Source organism: Macaca mulatta, chromosome 13 (genome assembly GCF_049350105.2).
Source record: "Macaca mulatta isolate MMU2019108-1 chromosome 13, T2T-MMU8v2.0, whole genome shotgun sequence".
Lineage (NCBI taxonomy): Eukaryota > Metazoa > Chordata > Mammalia > Primates > Cercopithecidae > Macaca > Macaca mulatta.
This window is the reverse complement of record NC_133418.1, coordinates 19,355,875-19,382,125: the sequence shown is the minus strand read 5'-3', so window position 1 is coordinate 19,382,125 and position 26,251 is coordinate 19,355,875. Positions and strand designations below refer to the sequence as shown.

The following is a 26,251-nucleotide window of genomic DNA, read 5'->3' as shown; positions in this document are numbered from 1 at the left end:
CAGAAAAAGTGCGCTGACCTCTGATCTATTCTTAACAAAGAAACCATAAAAAAGCATTCTGCCACATTTTTTCAGTTTGTACACATTAGCTCATAAATCCAATTACCAATAGGTCCAAATATTTAATAATCCACATATCCACCCCAATTACCACACACGCATGCAACCACATGCAAAATTATTAAGGATTACAGAAACCTAAGAGATGGGTATGGGCAACAGTTTATCTAGCTAGGAATTTTTAAAATCCTCATGAGAGAGTGGTAGAATGAGACTGTAATGAGAAAAAGTGATCTCTCCAGGGATAAAGCGGGATTCCAAACAGACAACAGGCCATCAAATTCATAGTCCAATAGTAACAGTCATAAATGAACTGAGGAAAGCCAAAGAATTAGAATCAGGTGAGAAACAGGGTACCTATGTATCACTGCCAAGGAGGAGGATCACAACAAGTAGAGATTAAAGGGAAACAAAAGCAGAAACAGAAAAGGACAGCTGGCAAAGGAACTCCGGGAGAGTCTGAGGCTTAAGTTACATTTTATAATCCGTACAGATTCACAGCCCAATGCTTTCATTTTCAAAGTGACGGGGTTTACTCCAATTTCTGCTCCAACATCTACTCCCCACACAATCTAAAAAATACATAATCATTCTCTTGTCTCTCTTTAACATACTCCTTTACTTTCACATCTTTCTGCCAAAAACTGGCAGAGGGAAGGAAAAAAATAGACATAACTCACAAAAATATTTATGTTATGCAACTTTGATATTATGTATTAATCTAAATTACAATGCTTTTTTTTTTAATTTTTTTTTTTTTTTTTTTTTTTTTTGAGATGGAGTCTCGTTCTGTCACCCAGGCTGGAGTGCAGTGGGACGATCTTGGCTCACTGAAAGCTCCGCCTCCTGGGTTCACGCCATTCTCCTGTCTCAGCCTATCGAGTAGCTGGGACTACAGGCGCCCGCCACCTCGCCCAGCTAATTTTTTTTTTGTATTTTTAGTAGAGACGGGGTTTCACTGCGTTAGCCAGGATGGTCTCGATCTCCTGACCTCGTGATTCACCCGTCTTGGCCTCCCAAAGTGCTGGGATTACATGCATGAACCACCGTGCACGGCCTACAAAACTTATTTATAAGTATACTGCAATGTGATACCAGTTTATAACCATGAGAACACGAGCAATGTGAAGGTCTGAGTCTAGCACGATGCCTAGGATATAATAGATACTCAAAAATAAATGAATGTTAAATAAGTAGTGATAAATAATAAGTATTAAAGCCAGACATCACTACCTAAAAATGTAATTAGTTCTCAGGTTATCAAGTTTTTTTCTTTTGCTTGTCTTTTTTTCTTTTGCTTGTCTTTTTTTCCTTTGCCTGTCAGTTGGTTGCAGAACAAATAAAGAAAGAAACCAAAGAGTTGAAGAATATTTTATTTACATTTGGAAGTATTTTAAAATAAAGCTAACAAATGTAATCCAAATTTTCTCTAGCCGAAACGTGTTCTAAGGCTGACTTTAATTTGTTGTATATAAAATATGGTTCTTAGAATGTCTTATGTCCAATATATGTTAAAACAGGTCTTACCTGTTTTTTTAAGGTATCATTCAATTCTTTCAATGCATCAAAAGAGGACCTCAGTCTCTTGGTTTCTTTATTCTTTTCTTTAAGAACTTCAGTTAAGTGTTCAACTTCTGCATCATGTTGCTAGGAGGAGAAAAAAGAAACAACTGTGACCTAAAACTTGTAAGGATTGTATATCACTAATACTATGGAACATGAATTAATTACAAGTAAGAACTCCTTCAATCACAAAACCTTTAATAAGCGTATTTAAGCACAAGTGACTAGTGTGGCAAATAATTTATAAAAACCATGCAATCTACCAAGATAACAACAAAACATCAAAGGCATTTACAACATACTTATTAAAACATATTAGCATTTACAAAGTAGCAGTAAGTCTATTTTCTGCTTCTGCTCAGAAAAATCCACTCACGCAAACTCACAGAAATATTTTGTTTGACATCATGGAATAATAAAACAATAAAGAATTTCTGATACTCTTCAAGAGATAAGTAAGCTATTTATGGCTTTATAAAGTGTATAATTTACATTACCCTTGAGAAATAGAAGAAATCTTTTATAAAACCAACTAATTTCTTGTCCTCATAAAGCAGCTAAAATTTTTGATGCCTGCTTTTCATCTCAAAACATGTTAAATACATAATACAATTTCTGAGCCCCAAACGATTTGACTCTTCTTAATCAGTTTTAAAAATAACTCAAATCAACTTCCCTTCTCATTACATTTAAATGGGATAGCATGTTTTAGATTTTAAATGTGAACACTTAATAGTTTCACCTTTCACTCTCAACCTACTCACAAAGTTTTAAAACAAGTCTACAGGAAATAAAAAAACTGAATTAATTCCCTTCTTCCAAGTAATGATATAAATATGATGAAAATAAGGCAATTATCTTTATACTTAATAAAATAGATACACAAATCTAAAGAGAGAGAATCAAGAACAAGACTAAAATGGAGAGATCAGAGAATCTAAGCATCCTTTAGCCCTGTGAAAAAAATCCAATATTCTAAGAAGTTAATATTTGTATGATTTTACTATATTAATTCCTTTAATAACTTGGGATATAGTCACAAATAGTTATTTTTAAAACTAATATTTTCATTGTCCAACTTTTTCCATATCTAAAAGATATTAAAAACATATGCATTCCATTTCTGGCACAGCAGGATAAGCTCAATACAGTCTTCTCCCACTGATTACAGCAAAAGCCCTAATTAAAACAAAACAACTGACAACTGTGAAAAGAAAAAAGGGGAGGACATTGTGATGAGGGAGAAAACTTGTAGAAGCAACTCTCAAGGGTAAAGTTTCCTGCATTTTTGTTTTTCCTCTTCTGTCAACATTTTGCCTCAGGGTGGGTCCCAGACACGGAGAAGTAGAACAAAAACTTCCACTAGCTGGGCACAGTGGTACACATCTATAGTCCCAGCCACTCAGGAGGCTGAGGGACGAAGATGACTTGAGAGTGCAGTGAGCTATGATGACGTCTGTGAATAGCCACTGCACTCCAGCCTGGGCAACACAGTGACTCTGTCTCTGCAACAATTAAAAAAATTTTTTTTTTTTAAATTTCCACTAAAGCTCTAAAAAATGTCCACTAAAGAATGAGAGAAAACCAGTCTTCCTGCAGGAAAATCAGGAAGAGGGGCCCCGACGAGCCAGAGTGTAGGGAGAATCCCGCAGAAGAGAGACTCAAAGAGGATCCTCTCACTCTGGTGTTTACGAACCTGTACAAATTGGGCTCACCTTTGAGCCGCTCAGGCACAGGACAGACCAAAAGCAGTAGAGCAAACACTTGGAGAATGGAGCTCAGTTTAAAACCATTACCTAAGTCTTGGCTAACACTTCAATGCCTCTTTACCTGCACAAAAAAGACCCAGAGCACCACAGCAAAAGCTTTGAGAAATGCATCAGGATTTTAAACTGTTACCCAAGTCTCAGACCGACCTTTAAGAGGCACAGGCACAACTCCACAGCAACACTGCAAAGGCTTTGAAAGCTGAACTGAGATGAGAGCCACTGCCCAAAGGAGGTGAGAAAAAACTGAGGCCTGGCCAGGCACGTCTGTGATTCCAGCAGTTTGGCAGGCCAAGGCAGGTGGATTGCTTGAGGTCAGGAGTTCAAGACCAGCCTGACCAACATGGTGAAACCCCATCTCTACTAAAAATACAAAAAAATTAGCCGGGCATGGTGGTGGGCGCCTGTATTCCCAGCTACTCAGGAGGCTGAGGTAGGAGAATTGCTTGAACCCAGGAAGTGGAGGTTGCAGTTAGCTGAGATCGCACCACTGTACTCCAGCCTGGACAACAGAGCAAGACTATCTCAAAAAAAAAAAAAAAAAAGGGAGGCCTAAATCTAATTGGGCTGAATGCTTTAAAATCAACATTCTCCAGAGGGTAACAATAGAACCCAAAATCTATACATTAACCAGCAGGTCTTGAATATACCCTAAAAATCACCGAACATACCAAGAACCAAAGAATGTGACCAAGCCTCAAGAAAAAAGACAATCAACAGATCCCAATCTCGAGATGATACAGGTGATACATAGTTTTTAAACTATGCTTCATGAGGTAAAAGTAAATATATATAAATGTAAATATAAACACAGAAATGCTTATGAGAAAAACAAAAATAAATGCTTTAAACAACTTGAAATTTTAGAATGTTTAAATATCAAAAATAAAAATTTCACTAGATGAGCTCAATAGCAACATGGAGATTAAAAAAGAAGTAATGAACTTTAAGATGGATCAAGAAATTATCTGAAGAACACTGAATAAAATAATGGGAAAAAAGGAATGGAACCTCAGAAATCTCTGGGGAAACAGCACAAGGAGTCACTGGAGATCCAGGAGGAGACAAGAAAGAAAGTGGAAAAAATATTTCATGCAATATTGGCTGAAGATTCCCCAAATTTGGCAAAAGACAGACATTTCCAAATTCAAGCTCAGTTAACCACAAACAGAACAAACTGAAAGAAAACTATGTCAAGAAACACTGTAAATAAACTGCTACTGAAAACCAAAGACAAAGAAAAATCATAAAATGATGCTATTAACATGACATTCTGGAAAAGGTGGATGTACTGGGGGGGGGAAATAGGTCAGTGGTTGCCAGGGGCTCAGGCTGGAGGAAAGGGATAGCTACAAGAGAGCGTAAGGGAACTGCTGGTGAGCTGAACTATTCTTGATCTTGATGATGGTTGTAATTACAAAACTGTATGCATTTTTCAAAACTCACAGAAATGTACAACAGACAATGAATTTTACTCCAAGTCAGTCATATGTACAGTAATGTATGTCTTGATATGACGCAAGGTATATTATCCCACTTATATAATATCCTTGTCAAAAATATTTTATTGTTAGGAAGCAATCAGGAAAATCCACAATGTGACATATAAGACTTCTGGCCTGAACTCTTCAAAGAAAAAGCTCACGAAAAACAAAAAAGCTGAGGTTAAGTGCTCTAGATTCATAGAAACCAAAAAAGATATAACAACCAAATATAACGCACGAATCTTGTCTAGTTCCTTGATCAAACAAATGACCCACCCCTACAAACAATAAAAGACATACTGAAGACCAACTGAAAAAGTAAATATGGACTATAAATAAGTTATTTAGTTAGCATTAATTTCCTGATATGCTAATGGTCTGGAGAATGTCTTTATTCTTAAGAGATACTTACTGAGGTACTTAGTGACAGAACCATGATTTTTACAAACTGCTTTCATATGGATCAGAAAAAAGGGTGTGTGTGTGTGTGTGTGTGTGTGTGTGTGTGTGTGTGTGTAGGTGAGGAGGAGGAAGGGAAGGAGAAATAAGCAAATGTGGCAAAATGTTAGTAACTAGTGAATCTAAGAAGAAAAGAAGAAATATACCACTCTAACATCAAAGGCTATATAGTTACCTCTTTCATAATTTGAAATCTTGTAAGAACCTCTTCTTCCACACCTTTAATTTTACTCAAGGCATCTTCATGTCTGAAAAGCAGTTGTTCTCTTTCAAGTAAAAAACGTTCTCGCTTTTGAAGTTCTTCAGCAAACTTCTGTTGTGCTGCAGTTTCACACTGTATCAAAATGGCAGATTTTAATGCTCTTGAAAAGTCACAAATTCTGCAAATTCTATTCCTATTGGCTAACATTGTGGTTTAACCAAGTGGTTTTCAGGAACACAGGGGTACCTAAGGACAATCTGGATTATAGTAGCTAGACTAGTATAGCAAGTAAACTTGTACAGAAATTATATCTTGATTTTAAATGATAACACACTATAGTAAGAGTCCACTGCGATGATGCAAGAGAATCTGGGGTCCAAAATGGATCAGCACTACACAGATTTAGTTCCCGATCCAGTTTAAATTCCATGCTCCACTTCCACATCACAGTCCACTATTTTACCTATACCCTTCCCTTCCTCACCTTGTTGTCTATCACCTTGGACTGAAAGAACGAGGCCTGGATTAGCACACTGACCATCTTCCCTGGCCCCATGGTACTCAGTTCAGTACCACTGGAGAAAAAAAAAAAAATCACACACCATGAAAAGTGGCCCCATTGCAAATTCATGGTCTCAATCCTGTACTAGATTCTCAATGCAGTCCAAAAATCTTTTTATATGTTCACAGCCAGCTCTCTCTCGCTCACTCTCCAAAGTGTCTATTTTGAGCCTTCTCCATTCTATTAATTTGGAATACATCATGTCCTATATACCACTCTCTGTGAATAGCCTCGTCTCTAACTTCACAGGGAAAAAAACAGAAGACAAAGTTAAGTCCAAAGAGTCTACTTAACATCCCCACCAAGGTGACAGGGATATCTATTACCTCAAACATTTATTCTTTCTTTATGTTGAGAACATTACAATTCTTCTTCTCCAGCTACTTTAAAATATACGATAAATTATCATTAACTATAATTTCCCTATTGTACTAGTAAACACTGAAACTTACTCCTATCTAACTGTATTTTTGTACCCATTAACTAACCTCTCTTCACCCCTGCAACTCTTCCCCTCCCAGCCTCCGGTAACCACCATTCCAGCTCTATTTCTATGAGATTCATTTCTTTAGTTCCCATCCCACACGACTGAGAACATGCAATGTCTGTCCTTCTGTGCCTGGCTTATTTCTCTTAATATAATGACCTCCAATTCTATCTATGCTGCCGTGAATGATAGGATTTCATTCTTTTTATGGCTGAATAATATTCCATTGTGCATAGATACCACATTTTCTTTATCTGCCAATGGACACTTAGATTGACTCCATATTTTGGTTATTATGAACACAGTTGCAATGAACATGGAAGTGCAGGTATCTCTTCAATACACCGTTTTCTCTTTTGGGGGATACACCCAGCGATGGGAATCCTGGATCATATAGTAGTTCTATTTACAGTTTAAGGAACCTCCAAAGTGTTTTCCACAGTGGTTGTACTTACAAAGTAAATTTTAAAGTCAGATTAAACTATAGATTGATGAAACCAGTTAATCCACTGTACTTCATTTTTTTCTTATTAAACATCTTTATGTTTGCTACAAATGACAGATATATCCTTGCAATCTTGCCTATTCTTTTTTATTCTATAAAGTGTTATCAAAGGAATCTTCCTAAAATCTGACTTTTTACTCTGACACTCCTTTCCCTAAAAACTTGTAAAATACCCAGCCTGAGTTTTCATTATTTTCTTTCCTCCAGACAGGCTAATAAATGCACAATTGGACAATCACTGCTTTTCAGAACACCTCTCATTTCCAATTCCTTATACCTGGAATGACCTTCCCACTATTATCTTTCTCAGTCAAAGACCAGACTAAGTCTCTCCCTAAACTTTTCCTGGTGATTTTAGGCTAAAATAATCTTTTTCTAAAATGCTATGGTAATTACAATCTGAATTATTTTGACAAAACAAGATACTGGTTTTAAAGAAATGCTTAACTATTTCATGTGTTTCCAATGGGAAGGATTTCAAACAGATGGTGTGCATTACATACACTTTTGCTTCCTTCTCTACTTCTCATGGATGCTTAATATATAAATTATACTCTTTAGGCTGGGCGCAGTGGCTCACGCCTGTAATCCCAGCACTCTGGGAGGCCAAGTGGGGGCAGATCACCTGACATCAGGAGTTCAAGACCAGCCTAGCCAACATGGTAAAACCCCAACTCTACTAAAAATACAAAAAATTGGCTGGACGGGGTGGCATGCACCTGTAATCCCAGCTACTCAGGAGGCTGAGGCAGGAGAATCACTGGAACCCAGGAGGCAGAGGTTGCAGTGAGCCAAGATCGCACCACTGCACTCCAGCCTGGATGACAGAATAAGACACCATTGCAAAAAAAAAAAAGAAATACACTTTAGAAACAAAAAAACCCCAAAGGCAGATATAAGCGAATGTTAAGAGTTCAATTTTGATGAGAGTTGACAAGAGGACTCTTCATATATAAGTACTTAAAACAATAAAGCTAGAGCATCTACTTCAAAAAGCATACTTTATCAGATTTTATTGCTGAAGTAAGGATGGGATGGGAATCAAATAAAATACAAGACAGTCTGAAACACACACCTACAAATAAAAACGCCACTGTCTCTATTTTATCTCAGCCACTGTATTTTTCCCTTCCTTAGTCCCTATAATTTGAGTTTGTCCCCTGCTGTCCTTGTCTTGACAAACTTATCTAAAGTAACTAAAACGAAATATATACAAATTATGTAAGTGCTTGGTTCTTAGAACATAAATATTTCTGAATTCTCGATTCAGTATTTAGTTCTTACCTGCAGTTTCAGATGTATCTGAAATAATTCGTCATATATCTGACTGATCTGCCGTGGAAGTAAACTCCGCTTGTCTGATGCTTTAGATTTGGGATAGCTGACAAGTTTCAAAGGAGAGTCACCTGCATCACTACAACACTCAGTCCGAGGTCTCGATGAGGTCGTATTAGTTGGCAGGGCAACTGCAAAGAAAATAACATTTGCATTATAAACTTTATTAACTTATCGTTTCAAATATTTTCAGAGTAACCTTTAGGAAGAGATGCTTTAAATACAAATTATAACATTAAAAAGTTTCAGGGCCGGGCGCGGTGGCTCAAGCCTGTAATCCCAGCACTTTGGGAGGCCGAGACGGGCGGATCACGAGGTCAGGAGATTGAGACCATCCTGGCTGACACAGTGAAACCCCGTCTCTACTTTAAAAATACAAAAAACTAGCCGGGCGAGGTGGCGGCGCCTGTAGTCCCAGCTACTCGGGAGGCTGAGGCAGGAGAATGGCGTGAACCCGGGAGGCGGAGCTTGCAGTGAGCTGAGATCCGGCCACTGCACTCCAGCCTGGGCGGCAGAGGGAGACTCCGTCTCAAAAAAAAAAAAAAAAAAAGTTTCAAGAGAGACAAAGAATAATATAGTAAATATGGTAAAGTGGTAACATCGGAAAATGTGGGTGAAGGGTATACAGGAATTGACTGCACTATTTTTGCAACTTTTCTGTAAGTCTGAAATGATTTCAAAATAAAATACTTTAAAGGACATAAAAAGACACTAATTGCCAAGAAATGGAAAGTAACCTCAGAAACCCCTAATCATGTTTAGAAATCCCCTAAACCAAATTTATCACTAACACAAATGAATGTTAAATGCTGCTTTACTTTGCTGTTTAATCTCCACTACTTACATTTTAAAAGTCCTTGCTTTGCCTGCTTTTATATTATATATGTAATTATATTAACATAATTTCTATAACCTCTTCCTTTAAACAGGTTCACAAATCTTCACCGTCTACCCTATTTTGCAAACACCGTATACAGTATCCTCCTACAGGTGGAAATTTGAGCTGCTTTCGCTATACAGATGCTACACAGTCTTGTACATGGCTTCTGGTGCACAAGTTTAAGAGTTTCCTGAGGGTATGTAAGTAGTAGCAAAATTGCTAGATCACAGGGTATATATGCAGTTTCAACTTTACTAGTGATTCCAAATTGTTTTCCAAAGTGGTTGTATTAATTTACTCTCCCAACAGCGTAGATAAGTGAGTTCCTCTTGCTTGATATTCTTGCCAACACTGTACTGTCAGAATTTATTTTCTGCTAACAATTAAGAGTATAAAATGCCCTCATTCAGTGGTTGCTTTTTTTTTTTGTTTTTTGAGACAGAGTCTTGCTCTGTCGCCCAGGCTGGAGTGCAGTGGCGCTATCTTGGCTCACTGCAAGCTCCGCCTCCCGGGTTCACATCATTCTCCTGCCTCAGTCTCCCAAGCAGCTGGGACTACAGGTGCCCACCACCATGCCCAACTAATTTTTTTGTATTTTGTTAGAGATGGGGTTTCACCGTGTTAGCCAGGATAGTCTCGATCTCCTGACCTCGTGATCCATCCGCCTCGGCCTCCCAAAGTGCTGGGATTATAGGCACAAGCCACCACGCCTGGCTTTTTTTTTTTTTTTTTTTTTTTTTGAGAGAGTCCCACTATGTCACCCAGACTAGAGTGCAGTGGCACAATCTCAGCTCACTGCAACCCCTGCTTACCGAGTTCAAGTGATTCTCCTGCTTCAGGCTCCCAAGTAGCTGGGACTACAGGCGCCCACCACCACGTCTGGCTAATTTTTTGTATTTTTAATAGAGACGGGGTTTTACCATGTTAGCCAGGATAGTCTCGATCTCCTGACCTCAGGATCCACCCATCTCGGCCTCCCAAAGTGCTGGGATTAAAGGCGTGAGCCACCACGTCTGGCAGACGTTCAGTGGTTTTAACTTGCGCTAGACTCATGGAAGCCCCAGCTTTAAAAGGGGAGGGTGGGTGTCTTCCATTATACTTCAGTATGAACAGACAATGGAGAAGCAAAAATAAAACACAGTATGAATTTTTTTAAATGAAAAGCTTCACTTCAGTCAGTTCAGCAAATGCCCTAAAAGTGAAAGACACATTCACAGAGCTCTACTTGCCTGTTTAGGTTCCCGACTCACCAATCCCTGGCCTGAACATTTCTTAATTTTGTCTACTTTCAAGTAAGAGGTTGGTGCAAAAGTCATTGCGGTTTTTACCATTACTTTTAATGGAATACAAGCAACATTTTCTTTATACCTTATCCCATGTTTTCCACTGGGAAAATCGACCATATAGCAGGAAACACAAGTCCACACAGAATTATTTTTCATCTTCCTCAAATGCTGAGAATAATGAGACAAAGGAAAACGAAGGAGAAGGAAAAGAGGAAAATGAATGTTGTTGTGTGTAGACCATAATACTGGCACCGGTATTATCAGTAATATCAACACGGCAACTTGAAGTCGTGTAGCCCAGAGGGTGAAGGGTGCCATTTGCGGTTGTCCAGTCCTTGAAATCCTGCCACAACTATGCAATGCAGCCAGATACACAGAAAACTGCTGGTAGGTCAGTGCCCAGAAAGCCATACTTTAAATAATCTGGAGTATTTTCTCAAAATATTGCAGTCAAATACTATCACAGTCATTTACTCAGTTATTAATTTATTTGGATAAATTTTGAGGGTACAGGAATATTACTGAAAAATAATGAAGTTTAATTTCCTCTGCTCCTTTAATTTAATAATAAGCACAGTAACTATCTCCTGGCTTATAGAAGTTCAGAACACAGAAATATGCAGACTCTTGGGGGCCAGTGTTATTACCAGGAGGAAAGCTTCATGTACTCTATTTGACAAAGTTACTATTTAATTGATTGTTCTAAAATATTTATTTTACCTTTTTCTATGTCTTTAAAACACTGCTTGGTTATTTTGGAGGTACTAACTCTATAATCATTTTCAATTAACTCTTCTTCTGTTTCCTGTTTCTTCAAATCATGGAAAGAATCCAGTTCATCATCTAGGCTTTAAAAAAATAATTGTATCACAGCCATCTAGAAGTTTACTACAGCATTTTAAAAAGATAAAACTGCTTTTCAAATATTAACAGCATAACTGGAAAAAATGCAAAAGCATTTTTTAAACTGCAAAATGTAAACATGTAAAAAGGAAAAATGTAAAAAGTAACAGTCACGGATCATTGATAACCCACTACAAGATATTTTTCTACACATTAAAGAGACAATTTAAAATGACATATACCTACCTGTGGTATACTCTACAGCTGAGGAACACTTTATTTTGACTCCCAATAATCTGTTGTTATTTATAAGGTAGTTTTAGCCAAAATAATGAATGTTTAACATAAGAAAACTAAACCTAAAGAAGTCAAATAACTGATGCGTGACATAAAAAGTAGAAAGTGGAGCAGAACTAGAATCCCAGGTGTTCTGTCCAAAAAGACAATCTGAGTTGAAATTTCTAGAATAGTATTGTTCAAAAGCAATATAACACAAGTCATATAGGTAATTTAAAATGTTCTAGTAGCACATTAAAAAACAATTTTTAAAAATACTATTTAATATAGTATATCTAAAAGTTTATCATTTCAACATGTAATCAATGTTAAAAATTATTAAGATATAACAGGCATGGTGGCTCATGCCTGTGATCTCAGCACTTTGGGAGGCTGAAGTGGGAGTATCTCTTGAGTCCAGGAGTTCAAGATCAGCCTGGACAACACAGTGAGATTCCATCTCTACAAAAAAAAATAAATTAAATAAAATAAATTAGCCAGTAGTGGTACACATATGTAATCCCGGCTACTCAGGAGGCTGAGGTGAAAGGATCATTTGAGCACAGGAGTTGGAGGCTACAGTGAGTTACAATTATGCCACTGCACTCACAGCCTGGGCAACAGAGCATGACCCTGCCCCCTGCAAATCCACAAACACACACATACAAAATTAAGATATTTTACATTATTTTATCCATGCTTATTTATTTTTTGAGAGAGAGTCTCACTCTATCACCCAGGTTGTAGTGCAGTGGCACGATCTTGGCTCACTGCAACCTCCGCCTCACAGGTCCAAGCAATTCTCCTGTCTCAGCCTCCTGAGTAGTTGGGACTACAGGCACCTGCCACCATGCCCTGCTAATTTTTGTTATCTATGCTAAGTCTTAGAAAGCCCATGTGTATATGACAGTTACAGCATATGTCAATTCAGACCAGCCCCATTTCAAGTACTCAATAGATACATGTGGCCTGTTGCTACTGTGCTGGACAGCATAGTTTCAGACCAGATCACAACTAGGGGTCCAATGTTATGAAAATCTTCATAGTACAAAACCTTTATAGTTCAGAATTATACCCAGGTCATTATTTTAAAAATCATAAAACTCAGTTAAAAAGAAAATAATTTCCATGAATTTATTACCTTAAAAGCAATTTTCACTTTCCTTACCCTACATTCAACATAGCTCATGTCTAAATCCTAAATCTAGATCAACTAGATTTTGTGAGTGCAAAATGAAACAGTAATAACAATGATAATAGCTAACATCTGAGTACTTATTATTTACCCAGAACTGTTCAGTGTATTACACAGATTTAACCTATTTAGGAAGAGAAAGGGAAAACTATTTAAAAAAAGTCAAGCTCCCAAATACTAATTATGTTAGTAACATACAGATACTTTAGGTATAATTATTTTTTCTCTCCACAATTATCTCAATATTTCATTTTATATACATATACATCTTTATTTCAAAATGCTTACTCCTTCTTGATACCCATAGCATTTCTTTCTACCACATATTTTTGGCATTAAATAATATCCAAATTAGATCTTTATTTTACCTTAGCTTCCACTGTTTTTTGTACTTTTTCCCCATAGTAAATAGTATCTTCCTTACAGAATGGCAACTTCTTTTAATCCAGCACTGTAGTTCCCATCTCCCCAGACTGCCTTCTTGAATCTCTCTCTTAACCACCTAAATACAATGTGTACCACGCTACCAGACACACCAGAGATAGTAAAATGCTGCTGCCTAACAAAACTTGTATGGCAGTTTTTTTTGTAGTTCCTTTTTTCTTTCTTTCTTCAGGACAGAGATTTGCTCTTGTCAACCAGGCTGGAGTGCAATGGCGCAATCTCAGCTCACTGCAACCTCCACCTCCTGGGTTCAAGTGATTCTCCTGCCTCAGCCTCTCAAGTAGCTGAGATTCCAGACGCACACCACCACGCCCGGCTAATTTTTCTATTTTTAGTAGAAACGGGGTTTCACCATGTTGGCCAGAGTGGTCTCGAACTCCTGACCTCAGGTGAACCACCCGCCTCGGCCTCCCAAAGTGCTGGGATTACAGGTATGAGCCACCGCACCCGGTCCATAGTTCCTTTTCTAAACATTTTTATTTAAAGAAAGGGAGCAGAGTCTGCATTTGGGTCCCGGATGAATAACCATAAAAATATTTTTTCATCTTTTACATTATATAAATAATTTTCCATTATGCTACACTAAACATAATGCTAGGTCTATGCTTTTATTACAGAGATCCTCAGTAAAAATTAGTAAGTGACTGGCTTCAACTATTTAGCAGGCTCCAGACTGCCTTACACTTGTTCTCAGGAAACAGCAAAAATATAACTTGCCCTTTTCGCTTTCTCAGTTTCTTGAGATACTGAGGGGGTAGCAACAGTAAAGTTTCAGGGTACTTTACCAATTCACATTTACGCGCTTGAATAAGCTGCACAATGGTGTTCTACAATGCTTGCTTTCATCAGAATATTTTAATGATGAACCAACTTTATCTCCAGAGTAGATATCCAAATCACCTGTCAACGACAAATAAACCACGAAAGATTACCAGAACAATATATCACAAAATATCTGGCACTGGCCACAAGTCTAAATAATATTAGTTTTAAAATCTTCTCTCTCAAATTTTTTTTACTTTTTTGAGACTGAGTTTCGCTCTTGTTGCCCAAGCTGGAGTGCAGTGGCGCCATCTCAGCTCACCGCAACCTCCGCCTCCCAGGTTCAACCGATTCTCCTGCCTCAGCATTCCCAGCAGCTGGGATTACAGGCGCCCGCCACCAAGCTCGGCTAATTTTTTGTATTTTTAGTAGAGACGGGATTTCACCGTGTTGGCCTGGCTGGTCTCGAACTCCTGACCTCAGGCGATTCGCCTGTCTCGGCCTCCCAAAGTGCTGGGATTACAGACGTGAGCCACCGCGCCCGGCCTCAAATTAAACTTTTGAAACCCCCAAATATACAAAATACTGGCTTACCTGGGGAGGTTAGAGTTCTTCTCTTACATTTAGACTGATCAAAATTTGAAAAATCATACTAAAAAGGAGAAAAGATATTTAATTTGTATCCTAAGACTCAATTTACTGTCTCAAAATATTTCCCTACAAATTATGTATTAATTACAAAGGTTAGAGTGGAGAAATCCTGTAGACACCATCTTAACCAAGTGATCAAAGTTAATATCATCAATAATGTGACAAACCAACATCATGTGCCTCCCCACAGCAGATCACACATCACTCATCTCATGCTCCCGCCAAAAACACATAATCAATCTAACGAAGAGGCATCCATAAGATAAATCTAAATGGAGGAACATTCCAATCAATAATTTTTACACTTTTCAAAAAAACCAATCTTACAGAAAACAAAGGCTGTGAACCTGATCCAGGTTAAAGGCAACAAAAAAGACAATCAAATGCAATCAATGCTCGTTCTTGGATTGGATCTGCACTAGGAAAAAATTTTTCCTATAAAAGGCATTATCGAGATAATGGTTGAAATTTCATATGAACTCAAGATTACCAAATATATCAATTGTAAATTTCCTGAAAATATTACTGTGGTTATTAAAAGAGAACGTCCTTATGCTTAGGAAAAGCACACAAGTTATTTCTATCTAGAGGTAAAGGGGCATGATGCCTGCAAATTACCCTCAAATAGTTCAAAGGGAAAAAACGCGTGTAGGGAAAGAAGGCGAGAAAACGAATGGTAAAGCAAATGTGGCAAAATATTAATTTGTGAATGCAAGTGAGGGTACAAGGGAATTATTGGTACTTAATTGGAATTAAGGTACTACGGCAGCAACTTTTGAGTAAGTCTGAAATTATTTCGAAATAAGCCGCTTTTAAAAAGCAATTCAGCTGTTTTCTCAACTCCACTCACATCACTGCAAAAATAAAAAACTGAATAATACTTTCTCTAACATCACACCATGCCCCGTATACCACGAACACAGAGGCATAGGTGAAGTGGCGACCCTGCGCCCCTGCACCGCAACGCCCGCCCCTCCCGCCCGCTTCCACGAGGCCCGAGCCGCAGCCACCGCGGGAGTGCCGGGGCCGGGACCAGAGCCGCTGCGCGCCCCCAGGCCGGCTGGGCGGGGCACGGGGTGAGTTGCTCCGCAGCAGCAGGAGCCCACCCGCGGACCTCGGAGCGGCGGCTTCACCTCGTCCGGGCAGCTGCCCCCGAGTCCGTAGCGGCTTTTGAGACGCTCCACTACTAAATCCTGCCCCGGAGGCTTGACGACTCTCGGCTCCATAGTACACCGCAACCGCAGCGGTCTCCCCGGGAACCGCGTTCATCAAACCCGCGGCGCAAAGCGAACGCGGTGCGTCACGACGTGCAAGGCCCCGCCCCCAGAGGCACGCAGGGCCGCAGGGAAGGGGCGGGGCAGAACTGGAGAACCCGGAGAAAGCAGCCAGGCTTGACCGCGCGTCCTCCAGGTCTCTCGTGCTATGGCTGCAGACCTCATAACTTGAGTAGTATTGCATCTCCCCGCGCTAGTGCCGCCCCGGCCGCCTGGGTACGACGACGGGTGGAGGGGCACCGAGGCCCCACACCTGCCTGCAGCGCTCCGCTTCAGCTCCATTTAACCTGTAAGTTTAGTGTGCGTTTGCGCTCACCATAGACCTGTCGCTCCATCAGAAGTGGCCTTTCCTAACTGCCATATAAAAGAAAAACCAAGACTATATCTGAGCCAGGAGTGGTGGTGCGCGTGTAATCCTGGCTGCTTAGGGAGCCTGGGAGTTACATCTACTCTGGGTAACATAACAAGACTCTCATCTCCTAAAAAAAAAAAAAAAAAGGAAAGCTGAGCATAGAAATTGCAGATTACCTCACTTTTCCTGTGTTCCATATGGGGTATAACCAGGTATTAAAAAGAATAATTAGAATGTAAGCTCCTTGAAAACAAACTTTTGTTTTTTGAAAAGAAAAAAGCTTTTGCCAGTACCCACAACAGTGCTAGCCATAGTATACATCAACCTGAAAACCTGTTAAGCAAAACTGAGGGGAACTGTACAACCACTTCATTTCTCATTCATACAATTACAGTGGTGTAATATTTTACATTTCTAAGTTGTGACTGTCAGCTGCATCTCTGGACTAATAACTCCTAAAGTTTCTGGATTAAAGTTCCCAAATGCCCAAGTTTTATAAAATCTATACTTAAGCAGTTATTATCTGAAAATTACTTAAGCCATACTTTTTGCCATAAAGTACCACTTAAGATGTACAAATAATGAATTACTTTATTCTATCTTTAAGCAGATTTCAATGAGACAATATAAAATCCAGTTTAAAAGGAAAGATACATATCATCGTGGGTTTAGACCACATCAGTGATTAAATAACAAAATCAAAGTCCTTTCCTGAAATGTGACACAAAGACTTTCTCATAAATGCCACAAGCCACTGTTAAGCATCTTTGGAATACTAATACTAGAAAAGTCAGTTTACATGTCATTTTGTCAAATTTTTGGTCAAAGTTTAAAGCTTTTTAATTTGTAACTTCAATGCTTTAGGAAAGCATAGAAATCTGCAAAAAGTCTCTTAAAACGCACTTGCATTGTTAAGAATTTATTCTAAAATCATGACGAAGGCATCAGCTGTCTCAGCTGAAAAGTTACAACACACTTTACATCAGTTTATATTACATAGATTTCCAAATAAGCCAATTTGAAATATTTAGTGTAAACATATGTAATCCATGGTTCTTGAGTAGGTTTATTTCAGGTATCTGGCTTTGTGGCTGAGTGGAATGGTGATGGTATACCATCAATCATTACTCGCACAACATCCCTCCCCTCTTTTGAACAGTTACTTGCTTTAGGATACCCAATTTCCAAATCCCCATATAACAGGGAATAAACCTGTCTTTCCTCACTAAATAAAATGAGGTAATTTCACCAGAAAGAATGTGTTCTTTGGGTGGAAGAGAGTCAGTATTCATAATTGCAATATACAGAATTTTGTGTTCTACCTGGATTCTTTGTAGTTCCATATCGAGTAGGCCAATAAGAACATCCTCTTTTCTTTAGCAATTTGCCTAACATTTGATACAAGCCATTTCCAAATACATTTTCAGTGTATATCAAACTTGAGAAACTAGCTCTGGAAGTTAGGCGGCAGTTTGAATTTACTGCCTCTGAATTGTCTTCCTTTAGAATAACCAGAAGCACAAGTAATGAATTTTTTGAATGTCAGTGGCTCTTATGAATTGTCATTTTATTTCTGCTACAAAATTTACCAGAAAAGGGTACTGCAACAATCCTGTATAAAGCAAATCTTTAACCAAATAACATGGCATAGACTTTCTAAAAATATTCATACTTTATCACAGTAACTACAAGGAAAAATTCAATTTCTATCATCAGAACCAAGCTGCAGTTTCTGAGGTAGTAGAGACAGATGACAGAAAAGTTTAAAACAAAACCCCTAAAGGAAATAGTCAACTTGTTTAAAATGTAAAAATTAATTGAATACCTATGAAAGAGCACAGGAAGCTAGATATTTTAAGGAAGGAAGGTACACTACTTACAAAGTTAACTTGTAACCACACAGGAGGTGTAAAGATTCTAGAGAAGAGCACTTTGGTTAACTCTGTACGTTCTGTGGCTCTACCCATTCATAAATGAGTCTCTATGCATAAATGAGTACACCAATAGTTAAGATTACCAAATATATTTCAAATCTAAAGTAAAATTATCCAAGTTGTGGTCCCTTTATTCAAATGGTAAGTATATCCATGCAGGAAGTCCAAATATCTTAAAAGGAATTAAAATTAAATTGCATATATCATATTCCTTCAATAGTTTGAGAAGGTCTATTGCTTTTAACAAGATTAGTATTATTCCATTTTAATACAAATATGTCAGGAGTACATAAACACAAGTACACCTGAAATACACCAGTGTTTAAACTTTTATTTCACACCATGCAAGGTCAATTATAACATTAAAAAGTGACAACAGCTATAAGCTGCAATTTTACATCTGTACATCAGAAACGTCCATTTTCAAAAGCTGAACATAATTATCAAATTGTAATAACTAAGCTTCAACTCAACTGCTTATACAGATAAAATTTTCTATGAAACACAATGATTTTATATCTGTCCACATTCTGTGATAGTTATTCTTCGACAAACAGACCCTTTGGGAGAACCAAATGATTCAATCTTTTTCACAGTATCCATGCCATCCTTAACAAACCCAAATACTACATGCTTAAAGTCCAAATGTTCTGCTTTTTTCAGTGTTATAAAAAATTGAGAATTATTGGTATTCTGGCCTCGATTGGCCATGGATAGTAAACCAGGACCAGTATGTTTCACATCAAAATTTTCATCTTCAAATTTATCTCCATAAATGGACTGTCCGCCTGTTCCATCATGTTTGGTGATATCTCCTCCCTGAAAAAAAAATGTATAACAAAAGTTTAAAAATTTTTTTCAATTAATAGGAATCCTGAGTAAAATACTAAAATACACACAGAACTCATCGCTACAGGATAAATCCTAAAGCCCAGCTTTCCTGAGTATAATCTGAAACCTAAGAAATTCATATTGTTGGAAAGAAGATGAAAAATGAAAAGGTTTTTCCCATCCCTTAGTCTCTATCTACTAGGTCTCAAGTACTGAAAATTTAACTTTTTTTTTTTTTTTTTTTTTTTAAAGACAGGCTGTCTCGCCGGGCGCGGTGGCTCAAGCCTGTAATCCCAGCACTTTGGGAGGCCGAGACGGGCGGATCACAAGGTCAGGAGATCGAGACCATCCTGGCTAACACGGTGAAACCCCGTCTCTACTAAAAAATACAAAAAACTAGCCGGGCGAGGTGGCGGGTGCCTGTAGTCCCAGCTACTCTGGAGGCTGAGGCAGGAGAATGGCGTGAACCCGGGAGGCGGAGCTTGCAGTGAGCTGAGATCCGGCCACTGCACTCCAGGCTGGGCGACAGAGCGAGACTCCGTCTCAAAAAAAAAAAAAAAAAAAAAAAAAGACAGGCTGTCTCACTCTGTCGCCCAGGATGGAGTGCAGTGACGCAAACCTAGCTCACTGCAGCCTTGGCTTCCTGGATGCTCCCACCTCAGCCACCATGTAGCTGGGACCACAGACGGACACCATCACGCCTTATTTCTGTATTTTTTGTCCAGATGAGATTTTTGCCACATTGCCCAGGCTGGTCTCAAATTCTGGGGCTCAAGCAATCTGCCTGCCTTGGCCTCCTAAAGTGCTGGAATTACAGGTGTGAGTCATTGTGCCCAGCCTAAATTATTTTAGGGTGAAAGTTTTAGGCAGGAGCAGGGAATGGGTAGTGATGCCATGTGATTCCATGTGTGGAAAACCTAAAGAAATCTTAAACAAAACTACAGGATGAGGTCCAGGAAAAACACCCAAATTTCCCGCTGGTGTGGTGCACTCTTTAAGACCTCAATTGCGGTATGTACTTAATAATACCTACTTGGCAAACAAAATCCGGAATTACTCTGTGAAAAATGGAATTCTTGAAACCAAAGCCTTTCTCTCCAGTGCATAGTGCTCTGAAGTTCTCAGCAGTCCGAGGAACAATGTTCGAAAATAACTCCATAGTTATCCGCCCTAGAGGTTCACCGTCCGCACAAACATCAAAAAACACCACAGGATTGGTCTCCTTTGATAATTCTGCTGCATGTCCTTTCTGGAGTTGCAATAAATTCTGCTGACATTCTTCAAATGTTTTCTTGAAACAATCAGCTACTTCTTTAGTTTTAAATCTCACTGCAAGCTGTTCTACTTTTGCTTCTCCATCTATTAAGGAGGGAAAGGGGAAGGAGTGACCTTAGTGTTAAAATAACTGTTATAAGTTGTTTTGTTATAGATTTTAGAAAAGTCCAAAAAATGAAAAGTACATTTGAATGTAAAAACTCACCAGCATAATCTGAGGCAGTCCAAACTAAAGCATTATTTGAAACATTTAAGGGCTTTAATTCCATTGTTTTAGTAATAACGTGGTTTGCACACACTTTAAAAACCTGGTCTCTTCTCATAAGGATCCGGTAATAGTTCTTCATTGTATGCCAAAGAATCTTTATATCTCCAACACCACGTTCCTTCCACTGACTGACATCCCGATCCCATCTATAAAGTTTGGCTCTCTCTTTAAACAAAATTTCTTCATCTTCTTCTCCAGATTTTACTTCTACCTATAATAGGAGATGAAATACTCTATAAGCTGCTGCTTATAATAAATTCCATGACAAATTTCAAAGATCCAAATTCTTTTAAGGCATTTTCTTTGTGATGACAAAGAGAATTTGTTAATATAATAATTGGTTATATATCTTAGGGCTAGGAATACATCTGATGTGGCTGAGGGAGTAAAGACCTGATTTGTCATTAAATATTTTCTTTTATATAGTATTCATTTTCCCTTTGGAAATTAAATGCTTTTCTTTATAGGAACAGAGGTTTCAAAAGTGTCTGCTACTGAAGAGAAATATATAAGATACTGAGGTTAAAAATGACAAAATAATTTTCCTAGAACAATGTTCTTGTCCAAAAAACACAGATTAATGTTTATTGAAAGGACTTTCGTATGAGGTTAATTTTTCCCCAGAATCATGTTATAAAAACAAACATGATATTCTAGAAACATACGAAAAAATTATTTCTTCCCAACAATTACATATAGAATTTATAAACCAATATTTATGTAAAAACTGCAAAAAGATAATTTATACTTAAAGGCTAGACATCTAATAAATAGAGCTTCCATTTCAAACTGTAAACATTCTTAAATGCAAACAATGATACCCTGACAGATCAAGCCAGGGTAAGTTTTAAACTTAAAAATGAAAAATAAGTTATTAGTAAAAGTTTAATCCCTTAACATTTACCTCTGGTAGTGACACTATTGGTTCAAAATGGATATCTTCATTATGAACTACTTCTTCATCACTACCATCTTCATCTTCACCAACTTTACCAATTGACTGGGTTCCAACTGACTGTGTTCCAAACACAGCCGCTCCAGTATTTGCCCATTGGAAATTTTTATCTGATGAATAAATCAAGATATTTAAACACTGGTATCTATTTTTTACATTTTTCATCCCCCTCTTATTTTATCAATCCTTCTAATTCCCGATGATGTAATATGTACATCAATTTTAAATGTTTAAAACTATATTATTCTAGTAAATTCCTCACACCTGTAATCCCAGCACTTTGGGAGGCCAAGGTCATCTGAGGTCAGGGGTTCCAGACCAAACCATAGCCAACATGGTGAAACCCTATCTCTTCTAATAATACAAAAATTAGGCCGGGCGCAGTGGCTCATGCCTGTAATCCCAGCACTTTGGGAGGCGAAGGTGAGCGGATCGCCTGAAGTCAGGAGTTCGAAACCAATCTGACCAACATGGAGAAACCCCATCTCTACTAAAAATACAAAATTAGCTGGGCATGGTGGCACATGCCTGTAATCCCAGCTACTCAGGAGGCTAAGGCAGGAGAATCACTTGAACCCAGGACGCAGAGGTTGCAGTAAGCCGAGATGGCACCACTGTACTCTAGCCTGGGCAGTAAGAGGGAAGCTCCGTCTCAAAAAAAAAAAAAAAAAGCCAGGCGTGGTGGTATGCGCCTGTGGTCCTAGCTACTTGGGAGGCTGAAGCAGAAGAATCGCTTGAACCTGAGAGGTGGAGGTTGCAGTGAGCCGAGATCGCCCCACTGCAGTCCAGCCTAGGCAACAGAGCAAGATTCTGTCTTAAAAAAAAAAAAAAAAAAGTTAGCGGTGTGTGGTTATGGGTGACTGTAATCCCAGCTACTCAGGAGGGCTGGGGCAGAAGAATCGCTTGAACTTGAGAGGCAGAGGTTGCAGTGATCCAATATCGCCCCACTGCACTCCAGCCTGGGCAACAGCAAGACTCTGTCTTACAAAAAAAAAAATTAGCCGGGCGTGGTGGCGGGTGCCTGTAATCCCAGCTACTCAGGAGGCTAAGGCAGGAGAATCACTTGAACTTTGGTGGCAGAGGTTGCAATGAGCAGAGATCATGCCATTGTATTCCAGCCTGGGTGACAGAGCAAGACTGTCACCAAAAAAAAAAAAAAAAACTTCATACTGGGAGTACAGAATACATTTGTTATTGTTTATGCTTAGAGATACAAAGATAACACTGTCACTGCCTTGGATAAACTTCATAATACTAAACTACACAAGGACTTCCAGTAAAGAAGTTAAGTTCTTTATCTACTTCTAAAATTTCAAGTATTCACCTTGAAATTTTGTAAACTTAGCTCAGCAGGCCAAACCTGCTACTTCCAAATTAGCCACAATAGCCTAAACATGTTTATAATTTCTGCATCTCTACTTCTTCCTGAAGAAGCTAGTGCTGGAATGTAGATTTCTTGGCTGGGCTGGTGGATAGCAGCCTTGGGAGAACCTCACTGACTTCAACTGCCCAAAGGGTATTAGACTGTTAAACATTCTACTTCTGTGTGGGGGAACAATGATGGTCTCTCTCTTGCATACCTGCAAAAAGGTGAGAACTAGAAACTTCTCCATCCCACACCTCAATTTAGATGACCAAGTCCCCACTATCTTAGAGGAAAGAAACACCTCTCAACTTTTCATCACTTGCTGAATCACTGTCTTAAAGAACCCTACACCTTCTGCTAAAAACTCATAAGAAAGAAAAAATGTCACAGGGTCCATAACTCAGTATCTTAAAGAACACAATAAAAAACTCTCTTTAAGAAGGATTTAATGGAGGGGAAAAAAAACGTTTTTAAAGAGGAGAGAGGGAGAGCCAGGTGTGGTGGCTCAACACCTGTAATCCCAGCACTTCAGGAGGCCGAGGCGGGCTGATCACTTGAGGTCAGGAGTTCGAGATGAACCTGGCCAACATGGCGAAACCCCATCTCTACTAAAAATACTAAAAGAATTAGCGGGGTGTTGCAGCACACACCTATAATCCCAGCTACTCAGGAGGCTGAGGCAGGAGAATCACTTCATCCTAGCAAGCAGAGGTTGCAGTAAGCTGAGATCTGCGCCACTGCACTCCAGCCTGGGTAACAGAGTGATCGTCTCAAAAAAAAAAAAAAAAAGAGACAAAGACAAAAATTCTTAAGGACATAAAACAATTGTATTGCAAAGGAATGATCCGAGAACAAAAATCACAGGTTGCATGGGGACTTCCTGAGACCAGTAACCACTGATCTGGATGAGATACCAACTTAGGGGCTCAAAAATAACTGTTCAGGGCCAGGTGCAGTGGCTCATGCCTACAATCCCAGCACTTTGCAGGGCCAAGGTGGGAGGACTGCTTGAGCCCAGGAGTTTGAGACCAGCCTGGGCAACATAGTGAGACCTCTGTCTCTACAAAAAATGCAAAAATTAGCTAGGCATGGTGGTACACACCTGTGGTCCCCGCTACTTGGCAGGCTGAGGTGAAAGGATTGCTGAAGGGCCCAGGAGGTCAAGGCAGCAGTGAGCTGTGTTCATGCCACTGCACTCCAGCCTGGGCAACAGAGTGAAATCCTGTCTCAAAAACAAAAAAACACAAAATTGTTCAGCAACTTTTTTGTTGAAAGCAAAAATTTAAAAAATAACCCCAAGGGACATGTGGCAGAAGAATTCAAAATTCTTTCAAAATAGTGGTTCTCTACCCTGGGAATACATTAGAATCAACCATTTGTAAAAATATGTTATAATATATCAGTATCTGGGTCTCACAGGTCATAAGGGGGTCTACAGTGATGTTACTGTAAGTGAATAATTAATTCAGCAAGCTTTGAGACATTAGAGAAAATAAGATTGAATCTCTAAATTATCTGGAAATTAACAAAAATATAAAGATTCCCTATGAAAACCTATGGATACAAACAAAACTGACTGCAGGGCATTTACAGTTTCAAATACTATTTTTAACAAGCACAATCTAAACTAACTAAAGCGTTCAATACACAAGAGCTTGGTGAATAATCTCACTAAAAATGACAAGTGGTAGTGAGAAGTGAATGTCAATGCATAAGGCTTATTTAGGCATGGTTTTCCTCCTGATATGTGAGTATTTTCTACTTTACACTTTAGTGTCCAATATTGACATAATACTTCAAAAAGGCTACACTGATTAACAAGGAGCCTATCTATTTTTATTTGGGATTTTTTTGTGTAAGTGTACCTACTATATTGCTTATTTGCTGACACACTACCCTTTGATTTCAGGCTATTTAATAAATTAAAACAAAAATAAATAACATCAGTGAAGCCCACGAATTCCAACATAACATCACATCTGAAGGTAATTTCTAAAAGTTTTATGTGTTTCTACAGGTGGCAGGAGCTGTGAAAAAAGTGCAAATATGGAGGAGGAAAGAACAGAATTCTGAACTGCATTAATCATTTAAGCATATATCCTCAATAAAATGTATTCCATAAATCAAACACCTTGTACTACAACTATTTAAGTGGTGCTATAAAGAACAATGTGAAAGATATTACAAGAATGAGAAAATACAATGAATGGTCTTTACTGGTAAACCCGATACAATCAGGGAAATGGATTATTTTCTAGAAATGTTACCAAAATGGATTAAAAATAGAAACTCCACTAAAGAAGATGGGCAAGCTCACCAATTATAAACTTAGCACAATAAATTAGCACAACCCTAATACTGAAATCCAAAGATAGTACAGAAAACTACAAAATCATACCCTTAAAAAGTAATAAACTCACAAATCCTGAAATATTAACAAATCAAATCTGAAAGTATAGTTAAAAGAATAATGACCAAAGTCAGAGTCATTCCAAAGCTCGAAAATGGTTCTGCATTTCAGAATGGGGAGGACTATCAGCATGGCTTACATAAAATTTAGAGAAAATTCTTATGATTATGTTGATGTCAAATAATAATAAAGTGTAGAAGCCCTTCATTATTAAAACACTAAACAAACTGGGGGGTAAGGGAAGAAACTTCTAATTTAGTTACATACTGCAACAAAAAACTAGTTTTTCAGTTGTGCTTGATTCTGCAGCAATGTCATTAAAAGTCTCTCCTCTTCATCTTACCTTTAGAACCAAAAGCAAAATCTCCAGAATTACTGGAAGCCAAGTCTGCAAATGAGAGCCCTGTGCTACTTCCAAATCCAAATGAAACTATTTTGCTTTCCCCTGGCAAAAGAAAAAACAATTTACTATTTCATTTGTGCTGAATATCAAAGCTTTACCCAGGACCTAGAGAGAACAGTAGAGCCTTGTATACTCTGGGATGAAGGGAGTTATTTCAATTCTGACAAGTTACAAAATACATCCAATTCTGAGCTGCTTCAGTATTACTAATTTTACAGGTGCTATTCACAAAGAATACTACAATACTACACCAGATGCAAATGCATGCCAAAACTTATTTTTTATAAATGAGATGTAGCGCTATCTATATTACACCAGATAATAAACTACCGTTTCTGCTCTATGGAGCCTACTATACTCCAAAGCAAGCATTCAGTCAAAGGCAGGGTTTTAGGAAACATCTGTATAAAAACTTTTTGTGTT

General features: G+C 38.4%; 2 protein-coding genes across 11 annotated transcripts in view; both read right to left on the bottom strand.

Moving 5' to 3' along the window:
• CCDC138 (coiled-coil domain containing 138) overlaps window positions 1–16,048 on the bottom strand; it is a 128,250-nt gene extending 112,202 nt beyond the window's left edge. For 3 of the 7 annotated variants that reach the window (XM_077958985.1, XM_001084152.5, XM_001084028.5), the window contains exons 1-7: window positions 15,894–16,036; window positions 14,704–14,761; window positions 14,133–14,247; window positions 11,310–11,437; window positions 8,373–8,554; window positions 5,508–5,666; window positions 1,588–1,707 (exon numbers count right to left, since the gene is read on the bottom strand). In XM_077958985.1, coding sequence (XP_077815111.1) covers window positions 1,588–1,707; window positions 5,508–5,666; window positions 8,373–8,554; window positions 11,310–11,437; window positions 14,133–14,247; window positions 14,704–14,761; window positions 15,894–15,986 — 855 coding nt within the window. In that variant the 5' untranslated portion in view covers window positions 15,987–16,036. Of the gene's footprint in view, window positions 1–1,587; window positions 1,708–5,507; window positions 5,667–8,372; window positions 8,555–10,671; window positions 10,758–11,309; window positions 11,438–14,132; window positions 14,248–14,703; window positions 14,762–15,866 lie in introns of those variants that run through there. The other 4 variants (XM_028832285.2, XM_015113099.3, XM_015113095.3 and 1 more) reach the window with 4 other exon arrangements.
• A 2,583-nt stretch (window positions 16,049–18,631) lies between these two features.
• The window catches only part of RANBP2 (RAN binding protein 2), a 70,173-nt gene continuing 62,553 nt past the window's right edge, over window positions 18,632–26,251 (bottom strand). For all 4 annotated transcript variants that reach the window (XM_015113092.3, XM_015113094.3, XM_077958983.1 and 1 more), the window contains 5 exons: window positions 25,769–25,870; window positions 21,599–21,759; window positions 20,632–20,905; window positions 20,185–20,510; window positions 18,632–19,139 (listed from right to left, as the gene is read on the bottom strand). In XM_015113092.3, coding sequence (XP_014968578.3) covers window positions 18,834–19,139; window positions 20,185–20,510; window positions 20,632–20,905; window positions 21,599–21,759; window positions 25,769–25,870 — 1,169 coding nt within the window. In that variant the 3' untranslated portion in view covers window positions 18,632–18,833. The remainder of the gene's footprint in view (window positions 19,140–20,184; window positions 20,511–20,631; window positions 20,906–21,598; window positions 21,760–25,768; window positions 25,871–26,251) is intronic.